At 40.6% G+C, this 23,637-nt stretch overlaps 1 protein-coding gene across 3 annotated transcripts in view; it reads right to left on the reverse strand.

Moving 5' to 3' along the window:
* LOC134572917 (diacylglycerol kinase delta-like) overlaps window positions 1–21,016 on the reverse strand; it is a 198,125-nt gene extending 177,109 nt beyond the window's left edge. For 2 of the 3 annotated variants that reach the window (XM_063432221.1, XM_063432220.1), the window contains exons 1-2: window positions 20,744–21,016; window positions 18,866–19,098 (exon numbers count right to left, since the gene is read on the reverse strand). In XM_063432221.1, coding sequence (XP_063288291.1) covers window positions 18,866–19,057 — 192 coding nt within the window. In that variant the 5' untranslated portion in view covers window positions 19,058–19,098; window positions 20,744–21,016. The remainder of the gene's footprint in view (window positions 1–18,865; window positions 19,099–20,743) is intronic. The other variant, XM_063432222.1, reaches the window with a different exon arrangement.
* Window positions 21,017–23,637: the final 2,621 nt, after the last annotated feature.

A 23,637-nucleotide genomic window follows, 5' to 3' on the forward strand; every position in this document is an offset into this window, starting at 1 on the left:
CTGCCTTTCTTGCTCGAGGTCGATGCCTCTGAGACAGCAGTTGGGGCTGTTCTGTCTCAAAGGTTAGGGGTGGATAAACCGTTACACCCTTGTGGTTTTTTCTCTAAGAAATTTTCTGGGCCTGAGAGCAGATATGACATCGGGGAAAGGGAACTGTTAGCAGTCATTAAAGCCTTAAAGGAGTGGAGACATTTGTTGGAGGGGACCCTACACCCTATTACGATTTTGACGGACCACAAAAACTTGTCCTATATTGGGGAGGCTAAGCGCTTATCCTCTAGATAAGCTCGTTGGTCCTTATTCCTGACTCACTTCAATTATGTACTGACTTACAGACCTGGTTCTAAAAACTCTAAAGCCGATGCATTATCTCGCCAATATGAACCTTCTACTGTACCTGAACCAGTTCTTTCTTCTATAGTTCCGAAATGCAATATCATTGCTAATACGAATCTCAGGATTCATTCTCCATTACTGGCCGAGATCATTAAGTTGCAACATCTAGCACCTAAACAGACTCCTGCGGGCCGTCATTTCGTTCCTCCTGCTCTTCAACTGGAACTTTTACAGTGTTTACATAATAGCAAGATGGCGGGACATCCTGGTATTCGCAAAACTTACGCGTTGATCTCTAAGGACTTCTGGTGGCCTGCTTTACGGAGGGATATTGAGGAGTTCATCGCTGCATGTGAAGTTTGTACTAAAACCAAACAACCCCATACGCTTCCATGTGGATTCCTGCACCCCTTGGAGGTTCCAGAAAAACCATGGTCCTGTTTGGCCATGGACTTTATTGTCGATCTACCTATCTCTAAAAGACAGACTGTTATCCTCACCGTGGTTGACAGGTTTACTAAGATGGCACACTTCATTCCCCTGCCTAAACTCCCGTCTTCTCCCGAATTGGCAGAGATATTCGCTAAGGAGATTTTTCGCCTACATGGGATACCCTCTCAAATTGTATCGGACAGAGGCTCCCAATTTGTTTCCCGCTTTTGGAGGTCCTTCTGCTCTCAACTTGGTATTAAATTAAACTTTTCTTCTGCCTATCATCCTCAGTCTAACGGAGCTGCTGAACGTACCAACCAGAAAATCGAACAATATTTACGATGCTTTGTTTCTGAACACCAGGATGATTGGGTCGGTTTGATTCCTTGGGCGGAGTTTGCACACAACAATCTCGTTTGCGATTCTACTCATTCAAGCCCCTTCTTCATGAATTATGGTTTTCATCCGTCTATTCTTCCTTCGGATTCCCCTTCCCAGGGGGTGCCGTCGGTTGATGTTCATGTTGCCAATTTGAGGAAGTTGTGGGATCAAACTCGACAAATCCTTGTGCACAACTCTATGTTGGTCAAGAAACACGCTGATAAACGTAGAAGGGCGGCTCCGGTCTTTGTTCCAGGTGATAGGGTATGGCTGAGCACGAGGAACATCCGTTTAAAAGTGCCCTCCATGAAGTTCGCTCCTCGTTATATTGGACCCTACAGGGTGCTGACCCGTATCAATCCAGTTGCGTATCGTTTAGCTCTTCCTAATACCTTACGCATCCCGAACTCGTTTCACGTTTCATTGCTGAAACCACTCATATGTAACAGATTTTCCTCCACAATAGCCCCTCCTCGCCCCGTTCAGGTGGAGGGTCAGGAGGAGTATGAGGTTAACTCTATTATTGATTCTCGAATCTCTCGGGGGAGAGTACAATATCTGGTTGATTGGAAGGGATATGGTCCTGAGGAGAGGAGTTGGGTACCTCAGGAGGATGTTCATGCTCCCCGTCTCCGCAGGGCGTATCACTCTCGCTTCCCATCTCGTCCCGGTTCATTCCGCCCGGTGGGCGTATCTGAGAGGGGGGGTACTGTCAGGGTACCTGTGGTCTCTACCTCCGAAAGAGGTAGAGACTTAGCTGTTCCTCCATCCAGACGGTCTGATGGCTCCCTTCCCCGCGGTCTATCCGGTCATGCTAGGCCGGCCGCGAGGGAGTGACTGCCTTTTACAGCATCTAGGCAGGAAGTAGTCATCAGGACACTCCCCCGGAACAACCTGTCAGTCAATGGCTGCAGGACCAATCAGGACGCCTTGGAGGCGTGGTTACTGCTCTGAACAGGGTATTTAACAGAGCTTCTTTCATTAGCTCATTGCCCTGTCGTGGTTCTAGCTTGTTCTAGTCACTCAGTGCTTGTGTATTCTATTATCCCTTTTGGTTTTGACCCGGCTTGTTTACCTTACTCTGCTTATCTCTGTTACCCTTGATTCGGCTTGTCTCTCGCTTACCTGTCTTCTGTTACCCTCGACCTCGGCTTGTCTTTGACCATTCTATACTGTACTACTTACGTTAGTCCGGCCATTCTAAGGTCCGGTATACGTATCTGGCTACTGTTTGTACTCTGCGTGTTGGATCCCTGTCCCGATCCTGACAGGGGCGCCGAGAGGAGCCCTGTCACAGGGGCGCCAGGAGTGGCCATCTGGTCACCTCAGTGTGCCCCTGATGCAGTGCTAGGTAAGGCAGAGCAGGCACCTGCATACTTTGATGGAAGGTGCCTGCTCTGCCAACAAATGCCAGTGACCGTCCGGGGGAGAGGGGGAAGGAGAAGCCAGGCAGCGTGCCCTCTGTGATGCCGGGAGCCCGATTATGACGCCATTCTGGCCCCAGCATACTAAACAGCGGGCAGGATGAGTGAGGAGCTGCCCCACACTGGACCCCAGAGAGGTGAGTGTTTGACTGTCAGTGAGTGTGTGTGTGTGTGTCTGTCTGTCAGTGAGTGAGTGTATGTATGTCAGTGAGTGTCTGTGTGTGTGTGAGTGTTTGACTGTCAGTGTGTGTCTGCCTGTGTGTGTGTCTGTCAGTGAGTGTATGTATGTCAGTGAGTGGCTGCCTGTGTGTGTGTGTGTCTGTCAGTGAGTGTGTGAGTGTTTGACTGTCAGTGTGTGTGTGTGTATGTGTGTCTGTCAGTGAGTGTGTGTGTTTGTGTGTCTGTCTATCAGTGACTGAGTGTATGTATGTCAGTGAGTGTCTGCCTGTGTGTGTGTGTGTGTGTGTGTGTGTGTGAGTGTTTGCCTGTGTGGGTGTGTGTGTCTGTCAGTGAGTGAGTGTATGTAAGTCAGTAAGTGTCTGTGTGTGTGTCTGTCAGTGAGTGAGTGTATGTCTGTCAGTGAGTGTCTGTGTGTGTGTGTGTGTGTGTCTGTCAGTGACTGTGTGTGTCTGTCTGTCAGTGAGTGAGTGTATGTCTGTCAGTGAGTGTCTGTGTGTGTCTGTCAGTAAGTGTGTGTGTCTGCCAGTGTGTCTGTGTGTGTCTGTGTGTGTCTGTCAGTGAGTTAGTGTATGTATGTCAGTAAGTGTCTGTGTCTGTGTGTGTCTGTCAGTAAGTGTGTGTGTCTGCCAGTGTGTGTCTGTCAGTGAGTGACATGATGGGGTGGCAAAAGGCTTTGGCTTTGCCTAGGGCAGCAGAAATCCTTGCACCGGCCCTGTCCAGACACTACAATCAGCTTGATGAGATGAAGCAGACGCACCATCCCTTTAATGTGCATGCTCATATTGTGTAAGACATCTGATTAGTTCAGAACATGCCCAAAAAGTTTAATATGAAAAACAAACTTATACCGTCTATCAGAGATTGAAGCTGTTCCTTGGAGAGCAAAATGCATGTGTTTATATGCTGTTCATAGGACAAGAATATAACTAATTACTTTCCTACAGAGCAGTAGTATTAACAATATCCCCTTGTCCAGATAAAAAGCAGATCATATAATATAAATAACATGTTTTTTTACCTAGCGACATATCACACACATGGCATTAGCTTCAAATTCCTCATTTTTAAAATTAGCTCAGTGATTGTTTAATTGTAATATCATATATATATATATATATATATATATATATATATATATATATATATATAATAATTATGCAAAAGAAAACTCATTGATTATACTCCACACAGTGTAAAAAAATTCTCCTTTGTATTGGGGAAGGCAGTGCTGCTACAGTAACCAATTTACATTGGGATGTTTCAAGGGTCTGAAGAATATGATATATCTGTTCTATTAAATGTGGATCCACTAAAGAGCTAAGAATACAAACGTGTATTCCAAATGCTTTAGTGTCTCTGTCCCTAATAACAGTTCGGCATAGAAATGAATACAAATTGTATTTTACTTACCCTTTTCCATTACTGAGGCTCCCTTAGCGTGGCTCACCGCTCTCCTACTCATAGCCTCCTCCACTGATGTCCATTCCAATGTTCCTCATAGAGGAACAATGGGGGATATGATATACATATGTGGCGAGTTCTGCACGTGAATCAAATTTCTCCATAGGAAAACAAAACTATACCTGACAGGTTCACTTTAACTGAAATCCCTGATTGACCGGTGGGGTGACAGGCCTATATTGATATAAGGTTTACTCCCAAACTATATACATTTGCTAACAATTCTAGTATTACAAAATATAGATAGAATTTTATTTACTTTTTAATTTAATATAATTGTGCGTATCACGACACATAAAGCTGCTCTGTCTCCTATTTATCTTACTCTGTCCCTTAAAGGGACACTATTGTCACCAAATCAACTTTAGCTTAATGAAGCAGTTTTGGTGTATAGATCATGTTCCTGCAGTCTCACTGCTCAGTTCTCTGCCATTTAGGAGTTAAATCACTTTGTTTATGAACCCTAGTCACACCTCCCTGCATGTGATTTGCAAAGCCTTCCTAAACACTTCCTGTAAAGCATCATCTAAAGTTTATCCTTCCTTTATTGCAAGTTCTCTTTAATTTAGATTTTCTTATCCCCATGTTAATAGCTTGCTAGACCATGCAAGAGCCTCCTGTATGTGATTGAAGTTCAATTTACAGAGAAAGAGATACAATTGTTTAAGGTAAATTACATCTGATTGAAAGTGAAACCAGTTTTTTTTTTCATGCAGGCTGTGTCAATCTGAGACAGGGGAGGTGTGGCAAGGGCTGCATGAACAGAAACAAAGTGATTTAATTTCTAAATGGCAGTGAATTCAGCAGTGAAACCTGAGAAACATGATCTATACACTAAAACTGCTTAATTAAGCTAAAGTTGTTTAGGTGACTATAGTGTTCCTTTAACATTTCTTAGGGTCCCCAGGCCTACCTAATCCCCCCCCCCCCCACCCCATACACTGTAACACCTGGACCTACTGCTACTTACCATTTTTATGTCCTGCTGGTCCCACTGGGATTTCATGCATTCCACTGCTATCTTGGTAAATCTACAATGGCGGTGTGCTGGAAGTTGCTTTATTTGCCATCCGTAGGGCATGTGTGTTAAATGACATGCATGCCCAGTTAGTTGGGTTCTCGGGAATATCATCACTGGTAGGCGTTAACTTGACGTTGGAGGTAGGTGAGGAAGAACTAACAACCAATGACAAAGTTGAAAAATGACATGGAGCTTGAATAAAGCTCAAACTTTTGTCAATTTTGTCATGCTGTGGTTTGTACAAAGGGAAAATATTTCCAACTTTATGTATAACTTTATAAAACAACCTAAGTTCAGAGAAAAAAAACTAGGCTACCCAAGGCGAACTTTTTTAAAAGGTGACAGAGCCGCTTTAAGACTGCCTTAGAATGAGAGAAAAAACTAATAAGATAGCTAAATCTTTTTGTACTAATCTCATACTCTGTGTACAGAGATATACAGCACCATTCAGAAGAAATTAGATAAGGAAAAAACATCAAAACGAACATTTTCACAATCTGGTAGACAAAATAAAAAAAGAAAGAAAACTGAATATATAAACATATTGTAGGAGTATATATAGTTGTATGCTAAAAAGAAATGCTCTTAGCAGAGGGTTTGGGCGGAACATTGGTAAACTATCCCTAAATAACACCGTAGCTTTGAGTAATTGAACACGTAGCCTCACTGTGTACTGTCCAGGATGTGCTCATCCTGTGACCTGCTTACTAGCCGGTATAGTCCAACAATTGTGCTAATCACTGTATCTGGATGAAATAAAAAATATGTGACATATTGCCACATGTCTGTAATTGCATTGTCTTTAGCAACTTCACCACAAAGCATCTAAAAGGCTTCAAGGCTGGTGTAACTTCCGTTCCATAGAGTAGAACCTCAGGTCCTTACATTCTTTTAAAGCTGTTTCTTTTATTAGGAATTTTTTAAAATAGTGCATGCTCTCTATGAAAAACATAGAGTAGGCGTAAATCTGGACTCTGGACATTCTGTTTCCATATTACCACACTGATTTTTTTGTGCAAAGAACAAATTACTGATACCAGCCATCTGGCTGAAATTTGGCTTTATTTAATAGACCATTACGAGTCTTACAGCTTACTAATATATATATATATATATATATATATATATATATATATATATAACTTTTTATCCACTGCATTTTATATGTAAGGTGGTTCCAACCTTGCATCTTTTGTTTCAGAATTCTCCAAATAGAATTTTAGCAGCTTTTAACTAAATTAGCAGCCGACACTTCGGTCAATGAGCTAATGAAAGTTCCTGCTTAGGAACATCCAACTCTCAGCTGATGGTAGTGGAGCTAGGGAATAGAGTCCAGCAGACTTCAGATAAGAAGAAAAACACTATTAAAAAAAACATTCAAAAACGGCTTGAATCCTTACAATGGGGGAATGTCAGGAAACTCCTGACACAAGACCACTACAACAAACCTGTTGCTTAGAATGTCCCTTTAACTCCTCCAATTAAAATAGTATGCCGTTCATCAAATATCAGAAACTCATGAAATAATGCCAGCTTCTTATTTATTTCTTTATCAGCTTATGTCTGCCTTTTTCCAACCCAAGTTTATGGGGATAGTTGACACATCACCCACACAAATATAGACCTCGATTTGATAATTTTGGATAAGCTTGTCAGATGATTTGTTTTTATTTATGCTTTAAAACTTTTTGTTTTAATTTAAAATACTAAAATGTAAATAAATATATCAATATTTTTTTTTTTTAATCCAAAATATTAAAATATTTTTCAAATAGCTTATCCAAGAAAATTATTTGAGGCCATATGAAACATTATTAAATAATGTACAATGAGATATAACATTGTGAGATATATTGCTTATAATGTATGAGACCACCATGCAATTATTAATATATTCGCTTCTAAATACTAAGAACATAACATAAGTACTACAATTATATTGCTCTCAGTGAAGATAACTCCCAAGCAAGTATCTACACTTCTATATTTATTAGACAATAGGTAAAAAAAAAAACCACAAATGTATGTTTTGCGGACCAAAAACAAATGCAGGATTATTCAATGAAATGAGAATTGTTGAAAATGTAAAGTGAATTCCAAATTTTAGGCAAAAATAGCAAAAGTTAAATGAAATCAAAAAAGGGAAATTGGGGAATATTTCCAGAAATTCACTTTTAATTCACTTAAAATTCCCAACTATTTCTACTATAGTAATTAACCCTGTGTAATAACTCTAGAAAATAAAAGCTTATTCTTAAAGGGTCATTATTATTATTATTATTATTATTATTATTATTATTATTGGTATTTATATAGCGCCAGCTTATTCCGCAGTTCTTTACAATAAAAGGTGAATTTACCAAATGAGACAATAACAAAATGTAACAGGAACAATAGGTAGTTGAGGACCCTGCTCAAACGAGCTTACAGTCTAGAGGAGGTGGGGTATAAAACACAATAGGAAGGGTATTGAGATAGACAGGAAATAGACATGGTAGGAAAGTAGCAGAACTGGAGGTGAGAGTGGAGTGTGGCCCTATAGGAGAGAGCCAGAGGAAGGTTTGCGATTTGAAGTTACTCTTGGAGGCCATTAGCATTCCTGAAAAGATGGGTTTTGATGGACTTTTTAAAGGATTGAAGACTAGAGGAGAGTCTGACAGGGGTAGGCAGGCTGTTCCAAAGGAAAGGAGTCGCCCTTGAGAAGTCTTGCAGGCGTGAATTTGCAGTGCGAACAGCAGACAGAAGAAGGTCATCAGTAGAGCGGAGAGGCCGAGAGGGGGCATACCTATGAATCAGTGAAGAAATGTAAGAGGGGCTAGAGTTGGTTAGAGCCTTATAGGTAATGGTTAGTATTTTAAATTGAACCTGTAGGGGACAGGAAGTCAGTGTAAGGATCGACAGAGGGGTGAGATGTGAAAGGAGCGACAGGAAAGAAAGATCAGCCTGGCAGCAGCATTCACCACAGATTGTAGGGGGGTGGTATGGCTTCTGGGGAGACCAAAAAGGAGAGAATTACAATAATCGATGCAAGAGATTACTAGAGCATGTACAAGCTCCTTGGCAGCATCTTGCATAAAAGAGGGGTGTATGCGGGCAATGTTTTTAAGTCGGAATCGACAGGTTTTAGCAACAGACTGGACATGAGGCGCAAAGTTGAGGCCAGGATCAAAAGTGACACCAAGACAACGAGCTTGATGGGATGGGGCAGGTACAATCAACCTTCAGGGAGAGTGAAGGAGGAGGATCAATGTTACGAGGAGGAATCATTCTATACAACATCACAACTTTGACAAATAACAAAAATAGATGTGCATAGAGGATCCAACTCTAAGCCTGCCTCTCGGGGCTGTCAGTCAGCCAATCTGTATATATGTTTTATTTTATTTTTTAACATTTTGAATATATTACTTTTATAATCAGTTAAAAAATATGGGGTCCCCCAGAGATGAGAAAATAGAGGTGCTACACACAATCTCTGAATGGACACATGGAGTTATGGACACACACATGATGCAGTGCCTGGTAGTCACCAACCAGGGCCTGGGTTCACCTCTTGCCTTGCTCTGGTTCTACTGGGACACATTTCTGGAATCTACAGACTTCACTTTCCTCGTACCACCAGGTTGCTCATGTGTTTATGGATCACCTGAGTATTTCTTTCCCTTAAATAACCACATTCTTTGTTGTACTTCAGCTGCCTTTTTTGACGATGCCATAATTTGTGTGGTTATTGGTTTTGAAGTTGTAATGCCTACACAGTTTTCTGCCGTTCTCACTATTACTACACCTCTTACTATTATTCAACATTGGCTTTATTACTCATCTGTTCCGAGTGAGTTTTTGAGCTGTTAATGCCTATTTCTCTAAGAAGTTATTGTTCTGTCTGCTTGTTCTTTAAATAAACAGACAAATGTGGGGTATCCCATAGTTTCCCTTTAAATATAATGTTGGCTGGGTCTCCACTGAGAGAGATTCCCTCCCACACAGTGAAATTGACATTTATTGTGTAACACTGATCCAAATCAGTCATTCAAAAAGTGAATCTGTCCTGGATGATATAGTAACATGTACCAAATGTTGAACAAACATCAGACAAAATGTCTTCCAATTAATTGCAAAAAGACACTGCAGTCCATTAAACATGCAAGCTGTCCATAGGCTTTGCCTTTAGCGGCATGCAGTGGGCTCTAATGTGATAATTTCTTGCATGAAGTAAGCGTAAATTCCACCAAATGACTTGATTTATGACTAACAAGAGGAAACTGACAACCAATGATAAAATGTTCAGATTGTGTGGGCTTTTTCATTTATATTAAAGGGACACTATAGTCACAAGAATAACTACAGCTTATTGAATTTGTTCTGGTGAGTAGAATCATTCCCTTCAGGCTTTTTGCTGTAAACACTGTCTTTTCAGAGAAAATGCAGTGTTTACATAACAGCCTAGTGATAACTTCACTGGCCACTCCTTAGATGGCTGTTAGCGATCCTTCCCGGGTCATGGCTGTCTAAAATGCATCCAAACATTCAGTATCTCCTCCCTCTGCATGCAGACACTGAACTTTCCTCATAGAGATTCATTGATTCAATTCATCTCTATGAGGAGATGCTGATTGGCCAGGGCTGTGTTTGAATTGTGCTGGCTCTGCCCCTGATCTGCCTCCTTGTCAGTCTCGCCAATCCTATAGGGAAGCATTGTGATTGGATCAGGCCACCACTTCTGATGATGTCAGCAGGCAGCTTGTTTTTTTCTGAGTCTAACAGCATGCAGATCTACAGCTTCAGGCTTGAATACATTAAGAGTTTGCTATATTTATGGAGGCATGAGGGGCCCAGGGGGGCTAGATGGTGGTTTTAACACTACAGGGTCAGGAATACATGTTTGTGTTCCTGACCCTATAGTGATCCTTTAATATTTAGATATTATGTTCAGATTTGATACAAGCACATATGTATAATTTTAGAGATCATAAATACCATTATTTTCTCATGAATTGGTACAGGAAATTCAGATGCAGAGCATATTTCCCGACCATCTTCTGCAACCACCATTTGAGTGGATGCACCATTTTTGCAAGGAGATCCAAATCAATGAACATGTATCAGAAGCATGATTTGTTTGCATGACAATCAAACCATGCTGATAGCTGCAATAGGGTCACCACATATTCATATTTTCTAAAGACAAGTCCTTCACCACAAGCTATTTGTTAATACACATACAATGTACAAGCCCTATGTATTCAGCAGAGGCATGGCTGGCTTACAGAAACACCTGGGACTTGAGCCAGAATGAAAATTCGATGACCCTACACTAAAATAGAGGTGGGAATATCTCATGATATATCCCGCCGTTCTATGTTATGTCCACTCCTGTCTACCCATGAACAGCATGCTGCTGATACAGTATCTCAATAATAGTGTAGCTAAAAACAAGCATATTTTTATGCACAGCCAGGTATTACGTGACCCTGCCACACTAACTATCTAATAGAAGGGTGTAATACAAGGTTCAGTTCCCCAGCATCCTCTACCAGAGTCACCTTCAGGGCACCACCACTTCTTCATAAGTAGCATGGCGTTATAATATATAATATAATGTTATAATTGGCAGCTGTTAGGAGAAGCAGCTGCTTGACAGAAAACTAAAAGAAAATAAATAAATAAAGCTAAAAAACACCAATATCGTATTGAGCCCTCTGTTAACTGTAGCGATACGGGGCTAAAGAACCCCATATCCAGGACTTTAGCTCTCAAAAACCTTCCTAGCAGTGCTTATGGTATCCAGTAAGTACTCTCTTATAGATTTGTATAAGAACGCCTTAGATGCATACACTCAATTGTACAGAAAGCCTGCAGAATTTTCATTAATGTAAAAACATATAAAAGATGCTACTAGGTAAGCAGCTTCCTGAGAATTCTATTCATGCATGTTTATGATTGCTGAACGACATATACATATACCACCAGCCAGTTGTTCAGAGATTTTTACAGATTTGTGTTTTATGAAACTATTATGTTTTTGTATGTGATTTAGCAGCATTATTGGAGAATAGGGAAAAGGCATAAAAGTGTTATGGAAAGCAGTTAAATTAGCAGACACGCATTGCATGGTGACCTCCTCCTTTTTATATTTCTGCACCACTTTTTAGAACAGAACACTTTCATAAATCTCCTTCACTGTTTCTCTCTCCCTTCCTTCAATGTATTGTGTGCCTTGGCTGTGCCTGTACTAAACTGAATTGCGATGTCAATTGTTAAAGGACCACTCTAGTGCCAGGAAAACATACTCGTTTTCCTGGCACTAGAGTGCCCTGAGGGTGCCCCCACCCTCAGGGACCCACTCCCGCCGGGCTCTGGGGGGAGGAAGGGGTTAAACTTACCTCTTTCTCCAGCGCCGGGCGGGGAGCTCTACTCCTCCTCCTCTTCTTCCTCGCGACGTCATCGGCTGAATGCGCATGCGCGGCAGGAGCCGCGCTCGCATTCAGCCGGTCGCATAGGAAAGCATTCATAATGCTTTCCTATGGACGCTTGCGTGCTCTCACTGTGATTTTCACAGTGAGAAGCACGCAAGCGCCTCTAGCGGCTGTCAGTGAGACAGCCACTAGAGGCTCTGGAGGCTGGCTTAACCCTCAGAATAAACATAGCAGTTTCTCTGAAACTGCTATGTTTATAAAAAAAAGGGTAAAAGCTAGCTGGACCTGGCACCCAGACCACTTCATTAAGCTGAAGTGGTCTGGGTGCCTAGAGTGGTCCTTTAAAGGATCACTATAGGGTCAGGAACACAAACATGTATTCCTGACCCTATAGTGTTAAAACCACCATCTAGCCCCCCTGGGCCCCTCACCCTCCATAAATATAGTAAAGATCTTACTGTATTCAAGTCTGAAGCTGTAACTCTGCATGCTGTTAGACTCAGAAAAACAAACAGTCTGCTGACATCATCAGAAGTGGTAGCCTGACCCAATAACAGTGCTTCCCTATAGGATTGGCTGAGACTGACAAAGGCAGATCAGGGGCAGAGACAGCATGATTCAAACACAGCCCTGGCCAATCAGCATCTCCTCATAGACGTGAAGTGAATCAATGAATCTCTATGAGGAAAGTTCAGTGTCTGCATGCAGAGGGAGGAAATACTGAATGTTTGGATGCATTTTAGGCAGCCATGACCCAGGAAGGATCTCTAACAGCCATCTGAAGGTAATGATTCTACTCACCAGAACAAATTCAATAAGCTGAAGTTGTTCTGGTGACTATAGTGTCCCTTTAATCTTTCACATATTAAATATAATAAATAAATAAATATATATATATATATATATATATTATTATTTTTTTTTTTATTGGGATTTTCATAGCATGTTACGTAATACAAAAAACATGAAACATTAGACAATGTGTATACATTCGTTGGATAGCATTCATCTTACCTTTAACTTTTTTATTAATTTATCACATTAATTATGTTTTGTTCATATATTTAAAAGAAAATGTAGCATCACATGGAAAAAGGGATTTTTAATGTTTTATTCAATTATGTCTTAATGGATCCCTGTCAGGTATGCATGATGAATTTAAAATTTAGGACAAACTTATTCACATTTCTAAAATATTTTTAAAAACCGCCAACCCAGACCATTTTTTTTTCTTAGGTGTTGCTCATTTGGTTTGTCAAGCCTTTATTTTTAATACTGATAAGACATAATATCCCATCCTTGCAGTATATTCACAAATATTTCATTTATGATACTCTTCCAGTTAGAACCACTGTGTTCTAGTAATCAAATAAAGCCTTTAAGGAATGCCAGTAAATTTACTGATGTAAATTATTCCCTTTTGAGTAGCTCTACAATAGACAGCCTACCAATAAAGAATATAGGTTTTAAAAAGCATGAATTAAATTGAGTTGAACAGGATGTCCTATCAATTGTGAATTATACCAGTGTTTCTCAAGCTTTCCCAACATAATTTTCCTTAAAAATCTGTTATTATGCATAATGATACTTCCTTTATTTGTACCCAGCTTGGCATTTAGACTTGTGTAATAGGCTGTATTTAACTCTGCAGTGATTGAGTACTAATGAAGACCTTTAAAAGTGAATCATTAGATGCTGAATAATATAAAGAAACTATCGCTATATGTTACTTGTAAAAAGACTTTGTCATTGTTGGATTTAGATGACGGAATACACGTGTATGTTCTTTTATGCCCTGGGTTAATAAACAGACATTATCACATTGCTCATGCTAGACAGATATCCTCACAAAGGGCAGTGGGTAAGCTGTTTGTAAAAGGGGGGGGGGGGGTAATGTTGAGATCTAAAATTATTTGTTAATGATGAAATTATTCTATGATAGAAAAAAAAGCTTAAATTTTATTTACCACAATAGAGTATCTCACTTATTGAAAAGTAACAGAGCTATACTGCAACGGGAGCATACTTCCGAGTGCAGTTTGAAGAATTAAAGAAGCATTGGTTTTGACGACAGCTCACCAGACGGCCAACACAAAACCTAAAACCTTCTTCCAAGCTCTCGAGTATTTAAGTAATTGGCTGTAGGCAATGCAGGGTACATTACAGAGTGTACGCTTTACCTGACCTGTATTGTGCCTTTCTGTGTATTCTGTGCCCGCTGTATGTATGCGCTAATGAGAGCTCTAACCGGTACGGTGAAAATCATTTCCTTCTCAATTGGCTTTCATAATTTGTGTGTGTTTCTCTGTCTGTCTTTCTGACTTCCTTGCTAACTACACATTAAAAAAAAAAAATGTCCCCTCTTTGGTGGGAAATGTAACAAATTGCCTGCTCTTGGCAGACTGTCAGTTATCTCAGACCAATTGAAACACTCTGCACCTTTATAATTATAACATATATAAACAGATTTAGGGCTAGGAATAAGATAATCGTGCAGTAGAAATACATGGCAAAATCCTTCCCATCCTATATTTTAAATAGGAACCATGCTAACACACTTCCCACATACAACAAAACAGAGTGTGGGCTTATTTTAAGGGTGTATGAAGCAGTGGAGTGGGCGGTGGGGATAGCTAATCATATACAAATATCATACTCTTAACAATTTCTATACATTTATTGAATAATTGATTTGTGAGAAACTGCATATTTATATGAACAAAAAGGTGAGGCCAGGCATATTAAATAGGCCTATATTTTATTATTCTGGTGGAATATTTGGCCTATTGGAAATGGCAGTTTATGGTATCCCTAAGGGATACTGATTTTGTTATAAAAGGATACTACACCCCCCCCCCCCCCCATGCCCCCTGAAAACACCAGCCCTGTAGCCTTCAAATGGAAGTGTTAATTGACCCTTAGAGTGCCAGTGAAGTTTTTATTTAAATATCTCTACTGGAAGCTTGACCGATTCTGAGCATTTTGCCAAATCAAACAAGTTACCTGAAGAAACCTATATATTGTTTTTTAACCCCTTAAGGACCAAACTTCTGGAATAAAAGGGAATCATGACATGTCACACATGTCATGTGTCCTTAAGGGGTTAAACGACAGGTAAATCTTTTATTTGAAACCATATGGATACACATAGCACATCATTTAACGTGAATAAAATATAGAAAATGTGAATAAAGTGAAAAAACACTTTTATTTTCCCGATTCACCTTTAAATTAATTGCTTTCTGTTGGGTCATTGTTTCCTTATGTCTGTGTGTGACACCTGACAATTAAAACAGGTTATTGTCGATTCAATATTAACGATTCTTTGATGACAGACTCGTTGATAATCTTTGTATTCCTGCGCCCAATAAACAGCAGTGAGGGGATAAAATCAGTTACTCGGGGGGAATTCACAAGCCAGGTTATAGATACTACAGTGGGACCTCGGTTTACGAATTTAATGCGTTCTCCGGGACATTTCTTATTGCAAAACATTTGAAAACCGAAACGCGGTTTCCCATAGGAATGCATTGAAAACCATTTAATCCGTAGGGGAGGTCAGAAAAAAGTCAAAATGAGCTGGCATGGAAACCAACCCACAATGCAGAACACAAAGTAAAAGGCATGAAAACGACGAATCTCAGCTCCCTATCTTTCCACAGCTTGAGAAATGCACCAAAACTTCCCAAAACAACCGAAAACTATTTCCAGAATTGCTCCAAAACTCGCTCCAACACCTCCACACTCTACACCACGTGCTACGCAAAGGTTCCAGCATGCGGGGGGGGGGGGGGGGGGAGCGTGCTATAAACCTCCCAGGTGCAATGCATCCTGGGGAAACTTGCTTTGTATTGCGAAAACATTTTGTAAACCGAGGCATTATTTTCAATGGATTTTCATTTGTAAACTGAAAATTATGTTAACCGAGGCGTTTGTAAACTAAGGTCCCACTGTACTTATTTTTGGTTGATTACATGCCAAGGAACCATCCATTCCCTGTCTATTAAGGAAGGTAGCCAGAGGTTTCTCTTTTCATAAAACAGTTTAGACCCCAAAATAGTTTAATTAACTTGTCACCCACTAGCCATGGTTGAAGGATAAGGGTGGGACCACAAATCAGTTCTCCACATAATTCCATAATATTAATAACTTAATACTTACAGCTGCCCATCTGAATTTAATTTGACCAACAGCTGCTAATTATGAGTTTTGGGGATTAGGGGAGAACAATAGGCATGTTCTCTCCTATCAATTCATGAATATCTCCACCCCAATCCCACCATTATGGTATTAACAATGGTACTAACAAACAAATGTTTTTAAAAAAAAATGTAACCTGTTGTGGTGTGAGGGTATTGGTAGGTCCATATCTTGAGGTGTTTTTTTACGTATTTGCTTATTTAGTTCAATTTGTTAGGAAATAGGTTATTGTACTGGTAAAAGGGTCTAATAATACACCAAGTATTTGTACTACACAGGGAAGAAGCAGCTCCCTGCAGTGGACAAAATACACACGGAAATTCAACAAGACAAATTCCACTTATGGACCTAGCGAGTCCCATACTTAAACAAGCTTACAATCTAAAGGGTTACTATTGACAAGGTATTTTTTTAGGGATTTTGCCATTGTTTGACCATTTTTCTACCATTTAGAAATGATAGGCACAGGGTTAGGCAAGTTGACATGCTGAGAGAACAGATGAAAATATGAAAATATGCGCATCAGCCAATTATTGTGATAGACTCTAAATAATATAAAATAGTTCCTGGCGAATGTGATGTGGGCTAGCCATTTAAGGCTCATTTTTAAGATCCTACTTTAAGTACCTTGATATTTTTGCACTTGCACTATGATATGTTCATCAGATCTCTTATTGCAGGCATTATTCAACTACAAGACACAAATAATTGCACATCTACGTAAAGGAGAGCCCAAGGTATAAACAATAAAGGGATTATTTATCAAGGTGTCTTAAATGTGACAGTTAAATTCTGGCATTATTTTGATGAACGTTTTCCGAAAATAATCGAAATGTTCCGCTTTTCCTCATAGTAAATTCCTCTAGATTTTGCAGAAATTCTTGTTTAAAAACCCCCCACAAATTTAGAGTGGTGGAAAAAAGATAAATGAAACAGAACACTTTTCTATCTGAAAAAGTGGTATAAGGTCTGGTAAATCCATTGTGTTGGCAAAAAAAATCATATATTCAAAAATTAAAGGGACCACCAGCTTAATGCAGTTGTTTTGGTGAGTATTATCATTCCCTGCAGGGATTTCCATGTAAACTCTACGTTTTCAGAGAAAAGGCAGTGTTTACATTGCCCCCTAGGCACACCTCCAGTGGCCACTTATTAAATGGCTACTAGAGGTGCTTCCTGGGGCAGTGCTGCACAGTAGGCAGCACCGCTGTTCAGCATCTCCACGCTCTGCACGGAGACGCTGAATTTTCCTCATAGAGATGAATTGATTCAATGTATCTCTATGAGGAGGTGCTGATTGGCCAAAGCGGCATTTCGCCCTGCCCCATTCCGACTCCTTGCCGATTCCAGCCTACGGGAAAGCATTGGATTGGCTAAAATTGTAAATTCTGATGTCACCAAGGAGTCGGATCAGGGGTGGGGCCAGAGTCGGCGGACCCGCGCTACGCTGGAAATAAGGTGAGTTTTAACCCCTTTTAAGGGGGATAAGGGTAGCTAGCCACCTAAATGGTGGTTTTAACACTGTAGAGCCAGGAATACATGTTTGTGTTCCTGACCCTATAGTGTTCCTTAAAGGACCACTCTAGTGCCAGGAAAACATACTAGTTTTCCTGGCACTATAGTGCCCTGAGGGTGCCCCCACCCTCAGGGACCCCCTCCCGCCCGGCTATGGAAAGGGGAAAAGGGTTAAAACTTACCTTTTTCCAGCGCTGGGCGGGTAGCTCTCCTCCTCCTCTCCGCCCCGTCGGCTGAATGCGCACGCGCGGCAAGAGCTGCGCGCGCATTCAGCCAGTCGCATAGGAAAGCATTTACAATGCTTTCCTATGGACGCTTGCGTGCTCTCACTGTGATTTTCACAGTGAGAATCACGCAAGCGCCTCTAGCGGCTGTCAATGAGACAGCCACTAGAGGATTAGGGGGCAGGCTTAACCCATTAATAAACATAGCAGTTTCTCTGAAAAAAAAATGGGTTAACCCTAGCTGGACCTGGCACCCAGACCACTTCATTAAGCTGAAGTGGTCTGGGTGCCTAGAGTGGTCCTTTAAGGTTAGAATAGAAAAAGAAAGAGCAGATGCAAAAAAAAGAACTGACAAAATGGTGCCACAAATTTGCCAAAAATTAGACCATAAAATGATAAGATAATTCCCACTATAGAATTACACATAAGAATAATACATTGAACCCATTGTGTAATTTTCCAATGAGTGAGACTGCTAAGAAGGTAATAGGGTGAACGACACTGCACGCACATCTTCACATGAGCACGTACCTTCGTATGAGCACTGCTTTCCAATATAAGAAATTGTGTTGTGATAAATGAGCCCATCATTGTGTAAATGATGCTCTGACAAAGTTCATTAGACTGATCTCAAATTAATGATGTCACACTACAAAACCTTCAACTGCTTTCCATGAGTCAAAAAAATATCATAAATTCATTTAAATTATCAAGCAATGATTCCTTTAGTAGCAATAACATAGTGAAGATCTGTGTGATGCTCATCTAGTAACCATTTCCGTCTCCACATATTGTCTTGCGGCCCATTTACCAAAACAATTGGCTTTTCATAATTCATGCAGTAAAAGTAAAAATCAAATCACCAACATAAGAAAGAATCCAACTTTCTTTTGGAACAAATAAAACTCACTTATCCAAAAAAACTCCTGTCAAAAGACAAGTTTCAAGGAGGGAAATTTATCAGTGATCTGTTCTAAAAAGTTGTCTGAAGCACTAAAAGCATTATTGAAACCTGTGGAACCAACAGACACATTCCATTGTTGACTCCTGCCATTTTATATTTTTGCACCACTTTTTAGAACAGAACACTGATAAATCACCACCAACAGCGTAATACCTACCCCTTCCATCTCACCACTACAGTGGTGGATCTTTTTTTCTTCAAATCAACTATTCGTGTCTCTATGTTGCAATTATGTTCTCAGTTGACTACAATTGGGTGGTTAGTAACTAAAATAAACTTGAATTTGAGTACAGTTCAAGCCGCTTTCTCACCTTGCTTCGGATTTGTCCTGAAGTCGACACCTTCCGAATAAGTTTGTGAGAAATGCCTTCTTGTTCCCCTTCGCTGTCAGAAGATTCCTCTCCAGTCGCTTCTGCAGTGGGCAGTTTGTCAGAGTCAAGTGAGGAAACAGAATCCCGCGTTCCTCTTTCGAACGCATCACATGGTGATAACTTTTGAGCCATGGTCTTCTGGGGTCAAAGTTCAGTGACAACCCAGTATTTTTCTATAACAGAACAATACCAATAAATAATACTTCTTCACATACGTAGGTATATGCTTGATATCACACAGAAGAAACCTTTACATCACAAATGCCTTTAATTATTAATAAGGTCAGTAACAAGTTCTGAAGTAAAAAAAAATTGTTTCACCCAAGGTAATAGGTACAATGGTACTTCCTTCTCAAAAATAAGCAAGTGTCTCAGACATTCCTATATAGTTATAAGATTAATCATCTCCGTCTGTTGGGTTAACGGGCTGCAATATATGTAAAATAAAGAAATAAAATAAAACCTTATGGATTATCATGACCACTTGATCACTGCTGGTTCTCCAGTCGGGTATAATAAAACATAATGCAGATATTACTTTATCTAATAAAATGTTGCTATTCAATTGCAAATCATTTAATTTCAGCTTTGAAATGATGTTGAGCATACAGTGCCATATCTCTTGTTTTTGCTGGTAAACGCTGATGATGTTTTCAGAAAAATGCATATACAATATGTGTACATGTTTTTTTCACATACGTTATGCAATCACACAAAGGTGTAATTTTAATTCGTGGACATCTATTCACATTCCATTTCTATACGTGTGCTTAATTTCAATGTCAGGACACAATCAACAGTTTTTTTGTTTTTTTTTAACAGATAATTTTCCATTTAAATTTGGGTGTACAATTTCACATTACAATGTCAAATATAGGCCTCCGACCAATTACCGTAAATATAATGCATACACACATATATGCTGATAATAGCATGTTTAGCTAATAATAGACATAGATACAGATCCAGGCATAACTGTGTACGCAGTTATGCAGAGATGATTTCAGCTGTATGTCACTCATGTATCATAATATATTATATGATCTGCATTTATTTAAATGGTTAGACCATGTTACAGAATCTGGTGCTGCATGGATGGTGACATTATGGGTGCAATTATTCCCGTAATGGGTATAACCTCTGTGCAGTCTGGGGGCCCTATTCGTAGGCAGATGTGGGACATACAAATCCCAATCTGCTCAAGATTAGTGGGAGTTACATTATTGAACAGCACCTGCCACCATTTTAAAGACAGCTGCTGTAATAGCTGCCACCTAGGACTGTAACTCTCATTAACCTCAAGCATCCCTGGAATACATATGTCCCAATGCTGTCCGTCCCTAAAGGGCTAAAGTCCTTCTTTTAACACATACTACCCTAACACACGACTACACAATAACCTCTACACTAAGCACTAACTCCTTTTGTACCCTAAGACTAAACATTAACCCCATACACTACCTTAACACTTACACTAACCCTAACGTAAAAATATCATGTAATATAAAATATACCAAATAATGAAGATTCATTAATGGAAAATAATGCCATTGCAGGATTCTGGGGACATTTATAAAACACTTAATATTCTTTCTAGTGGTATATTATGATACTATGATGCCCACAATATATGTCCAGTATTTAATTTATTTATTTTGTGTGTATGTGTGTGTGTGTGTGTGTATATATATATATATATATATATATATATATATATATATATATATATATATACACATATATGCATTCATATAAACACATCCTCCTATAATCTGTACATTTATATCTCCCCATACATGTGCATCCAATCCTGCCTACCTGTTTATTAGATTCATGAAATCTTGCCCTGGGGTAGTAACTTGATGCAGCTGCCCCTGGGAAGCTCCCTTGCCAGTCCCGTTTACAGGTCTCCCTCTTGACGGTAGCTCTTCATTTAGGATGCCTCACGTCCCATCCAGCAGTCTCCATCCCACAGCCCCCAGCACAGAGCAGCAACCTCATCCTTCCTCATCCTGACTGAGGCAAGGCTCTGCATTGCTCAACTAAGAGATCTCACACACCGCCCCCCTCCCCTGTCACAGCAACACAGTGACACAGTGCTCTGTCAGCCTGAGAGCCATACTGTCCTTGCTATATGGTGTATTTATACCCAGGGATGGGATGATGTGCCGCTACCAGCCTGCCTCCTCCCCTGATGAGGAGGAAGATGATGGCTGCAGTAGTTTACACTGTTGTAATCAGCTGGCAATTGACACATGTTCATCATAACCCTTTTACTTCCCCTCCCATCCCCCGTTCACGACTCTATTTCACCATATTCCATTCCATTTTATTTCTACATCTTACTACCAATATATCTTCCATTTCATCGCTGCAAAATTGGAGGACTTTGCCAAAGCCCCTCCTTTTCTGTCAATCTTTTATTTCTCCATCTTTTTTTTCTACTCACCATGTTTCTGCTTATTTATCCATCTCTGCAGATTCATATTTATTTAAATTTACATTTTATAAATGTATTTTGGTCTCCACATAAGCTATATATTTTTCCATTCTGGGAAATTAAATTCATACCCAGGCCATATTTCAAATTCTCTTTTTTTCCCCCAGAAGGTCATAAATATCAGAGTTAAAAAAGGGAGGGGGGGCACTTGAGGGGTGTCTACAATGTAGCTCATTAGCCCAAACAATAATTATGAGTTAATTACAGCTCACATAGAAGAACCGCCTCTGATTCTTTTCTAAGCAAGGGACATCTGATCTCTTATAGAGTTATTTGCTAAACAACTCATTTTAACAAATGAAAATATGAATGGCAAACTATAGAAGAGTTGGCCGCATTTTCAATACCAGCTACTTTAGCCTCAGTTTAGTCATTAAGATGTAATCTGCAAAATTTTGGCGTTTTACACAAAATTTTTTAGCAAACTTAAAGGACACTATAGTCATCAGAACAACTACAGCTTAATGTAGTGGTTATGGTGTCTACAGCTTGTCCCTGCAGGCATTTTAATGTAAACACTGCCTTTTCAGAGAAAATGTGCTTCCTTGGTCAGTGCTACACAATGTGCACCACTGATGTTCAGCGTCTCCATGCTCTGCGCTGTAGCATCCAAATAGTTTTCCATTGGGAAGAATTGGATTGGCTGAGATCATCAAAACTGATGATCTTAGCCAAGGAGGAGGAGCATCGGTCTCCTTACAGTGCTGGAAAAAGGTGAGTAAAATACCTTTTTAACTGGGGCAATGGGGGGGCCAGCAACTTAAACAGCACTATTAGACAGTACACGGTCAATCGCCTTGTACACATGTGCGCGGCGGGGTTAGCAGTGGGAGGGTTAATGCGTGCACGCTGCTGGCAGGTCGCGAGGGCATCGGCATGGTCTGTGCGATGCCCTCGCGGACAGATAGTGCAGAGGTCCGCGTGGACAGTGCTCTGATTGGAGTGCTTGTCCACGAGGGCACTGTAAGGCGGGAAACCGCAATATATAAGGTGTCCTGAGATAGCAGCTGGCGCCAAAACAGCTGTAATAAATTAGTATTCAAAATAGCTGTAAAGTTTGGATTGGAGCTGTTCCCCGCCCTCCCTCCCTATAATTTTTTTTTTTGTCAATTAATTTTTATTGAAGGTTTTCTTTTTGTTATGTCAGTGCTTGGTTGGGTACAGAAATAAAGAGGGATGGGTGCAAAATTTGTTACACGAGACAAGATATGTCCTGAGATGACAATCGGGTCAAAAAAAAAGTAACAACCATACATTGACATTGTAACATGGAGGTAAAATAGCTTAGGGAGAGCAGCGGCATAATCTACGCTTACTGATTCGTGACTAAGGATCAGGTGAGTGATTCAGCTGTCTTCTAAATGTACCCCTAACCTAGGGGGCAGCGGGGGGAGGGAGCGGGGGAGTTATTAGAGTGGGAGTGCACTCCATCATATGTGGGTGAGCACTCTAGCCTCTGAGAGCCGGAGCATCTCTCTATGGGTGTTTGGGCTCCTTTGAACTATCTGGACTGGGGTGGGCATTGGAGCTGTATCAGGCCAAACCATGGACTGAGTCATGGGTAAAAAACTGGTTAGAAAAACTGTGTGTGCTGTTACACTAATCACAACGAGTTCGAACTGCATCTTCGTGACTATCAACGTCCTCCATATTCAAGTCCCCGATGAGGGGGTCTGAAGCATCCCTGAGGTGGAGGGGACGGTTCTCTGTGGGTCCCGTGCCTGCAGGTTGGATCGTTGTGCAGGGGTTGTCTTCGGGGCCATTAAGCCCAGTTTCCGTAGGAATTGTGGTGCTTCTGCTGGAGTAGATATTTTATGTAATGTCCCTTCGTGAGACACCACAAGGAACCTAGGTGATCTCCAGTGATATTCCACGCCCGCCGTTCGTAGCTGGCTGGTAACAGGATTCAGAGATCTTCTCCATTGCAGAGTAGACCTGGTAAGATCTTGGTAGAAGGAGAGTATGGAGCCTTCAAATGTTAGCAGTGTCTTGCCCCGTAGTGCTGTCAGCAGGGTTTGTTTATCTTGCGCGGTAGAACAGCGGACTATGACGTCTCTTGTCACTGACGCCCGGGCTTTGCCCGGTATCGGCAGGCGGTAGATTCCGTCTAGGGAAAACTTCTTTGCCTGGCTCGGGCTGAAGCACCGAGGCCACCAGCCTCCGCAGATAATGTGGGAGTTCTTCGGGTGTGATCGGGTCGGGTATGCCCCTT

This window comes from Pelobates fuscus, chromosome 9, assembly GCF_036172605.1.
Source record: "Pelobates fuscus isolate aPelFus1 chromosome 9, aPelFus1.pri, whole genome shotgun sequence".
NCBI classification, from domain to species: Eukaryota; Metazoa; Chordata; class Amphibia; order Anura; family Pelobatidae; genus Pelobates; species Pelobates fuscus.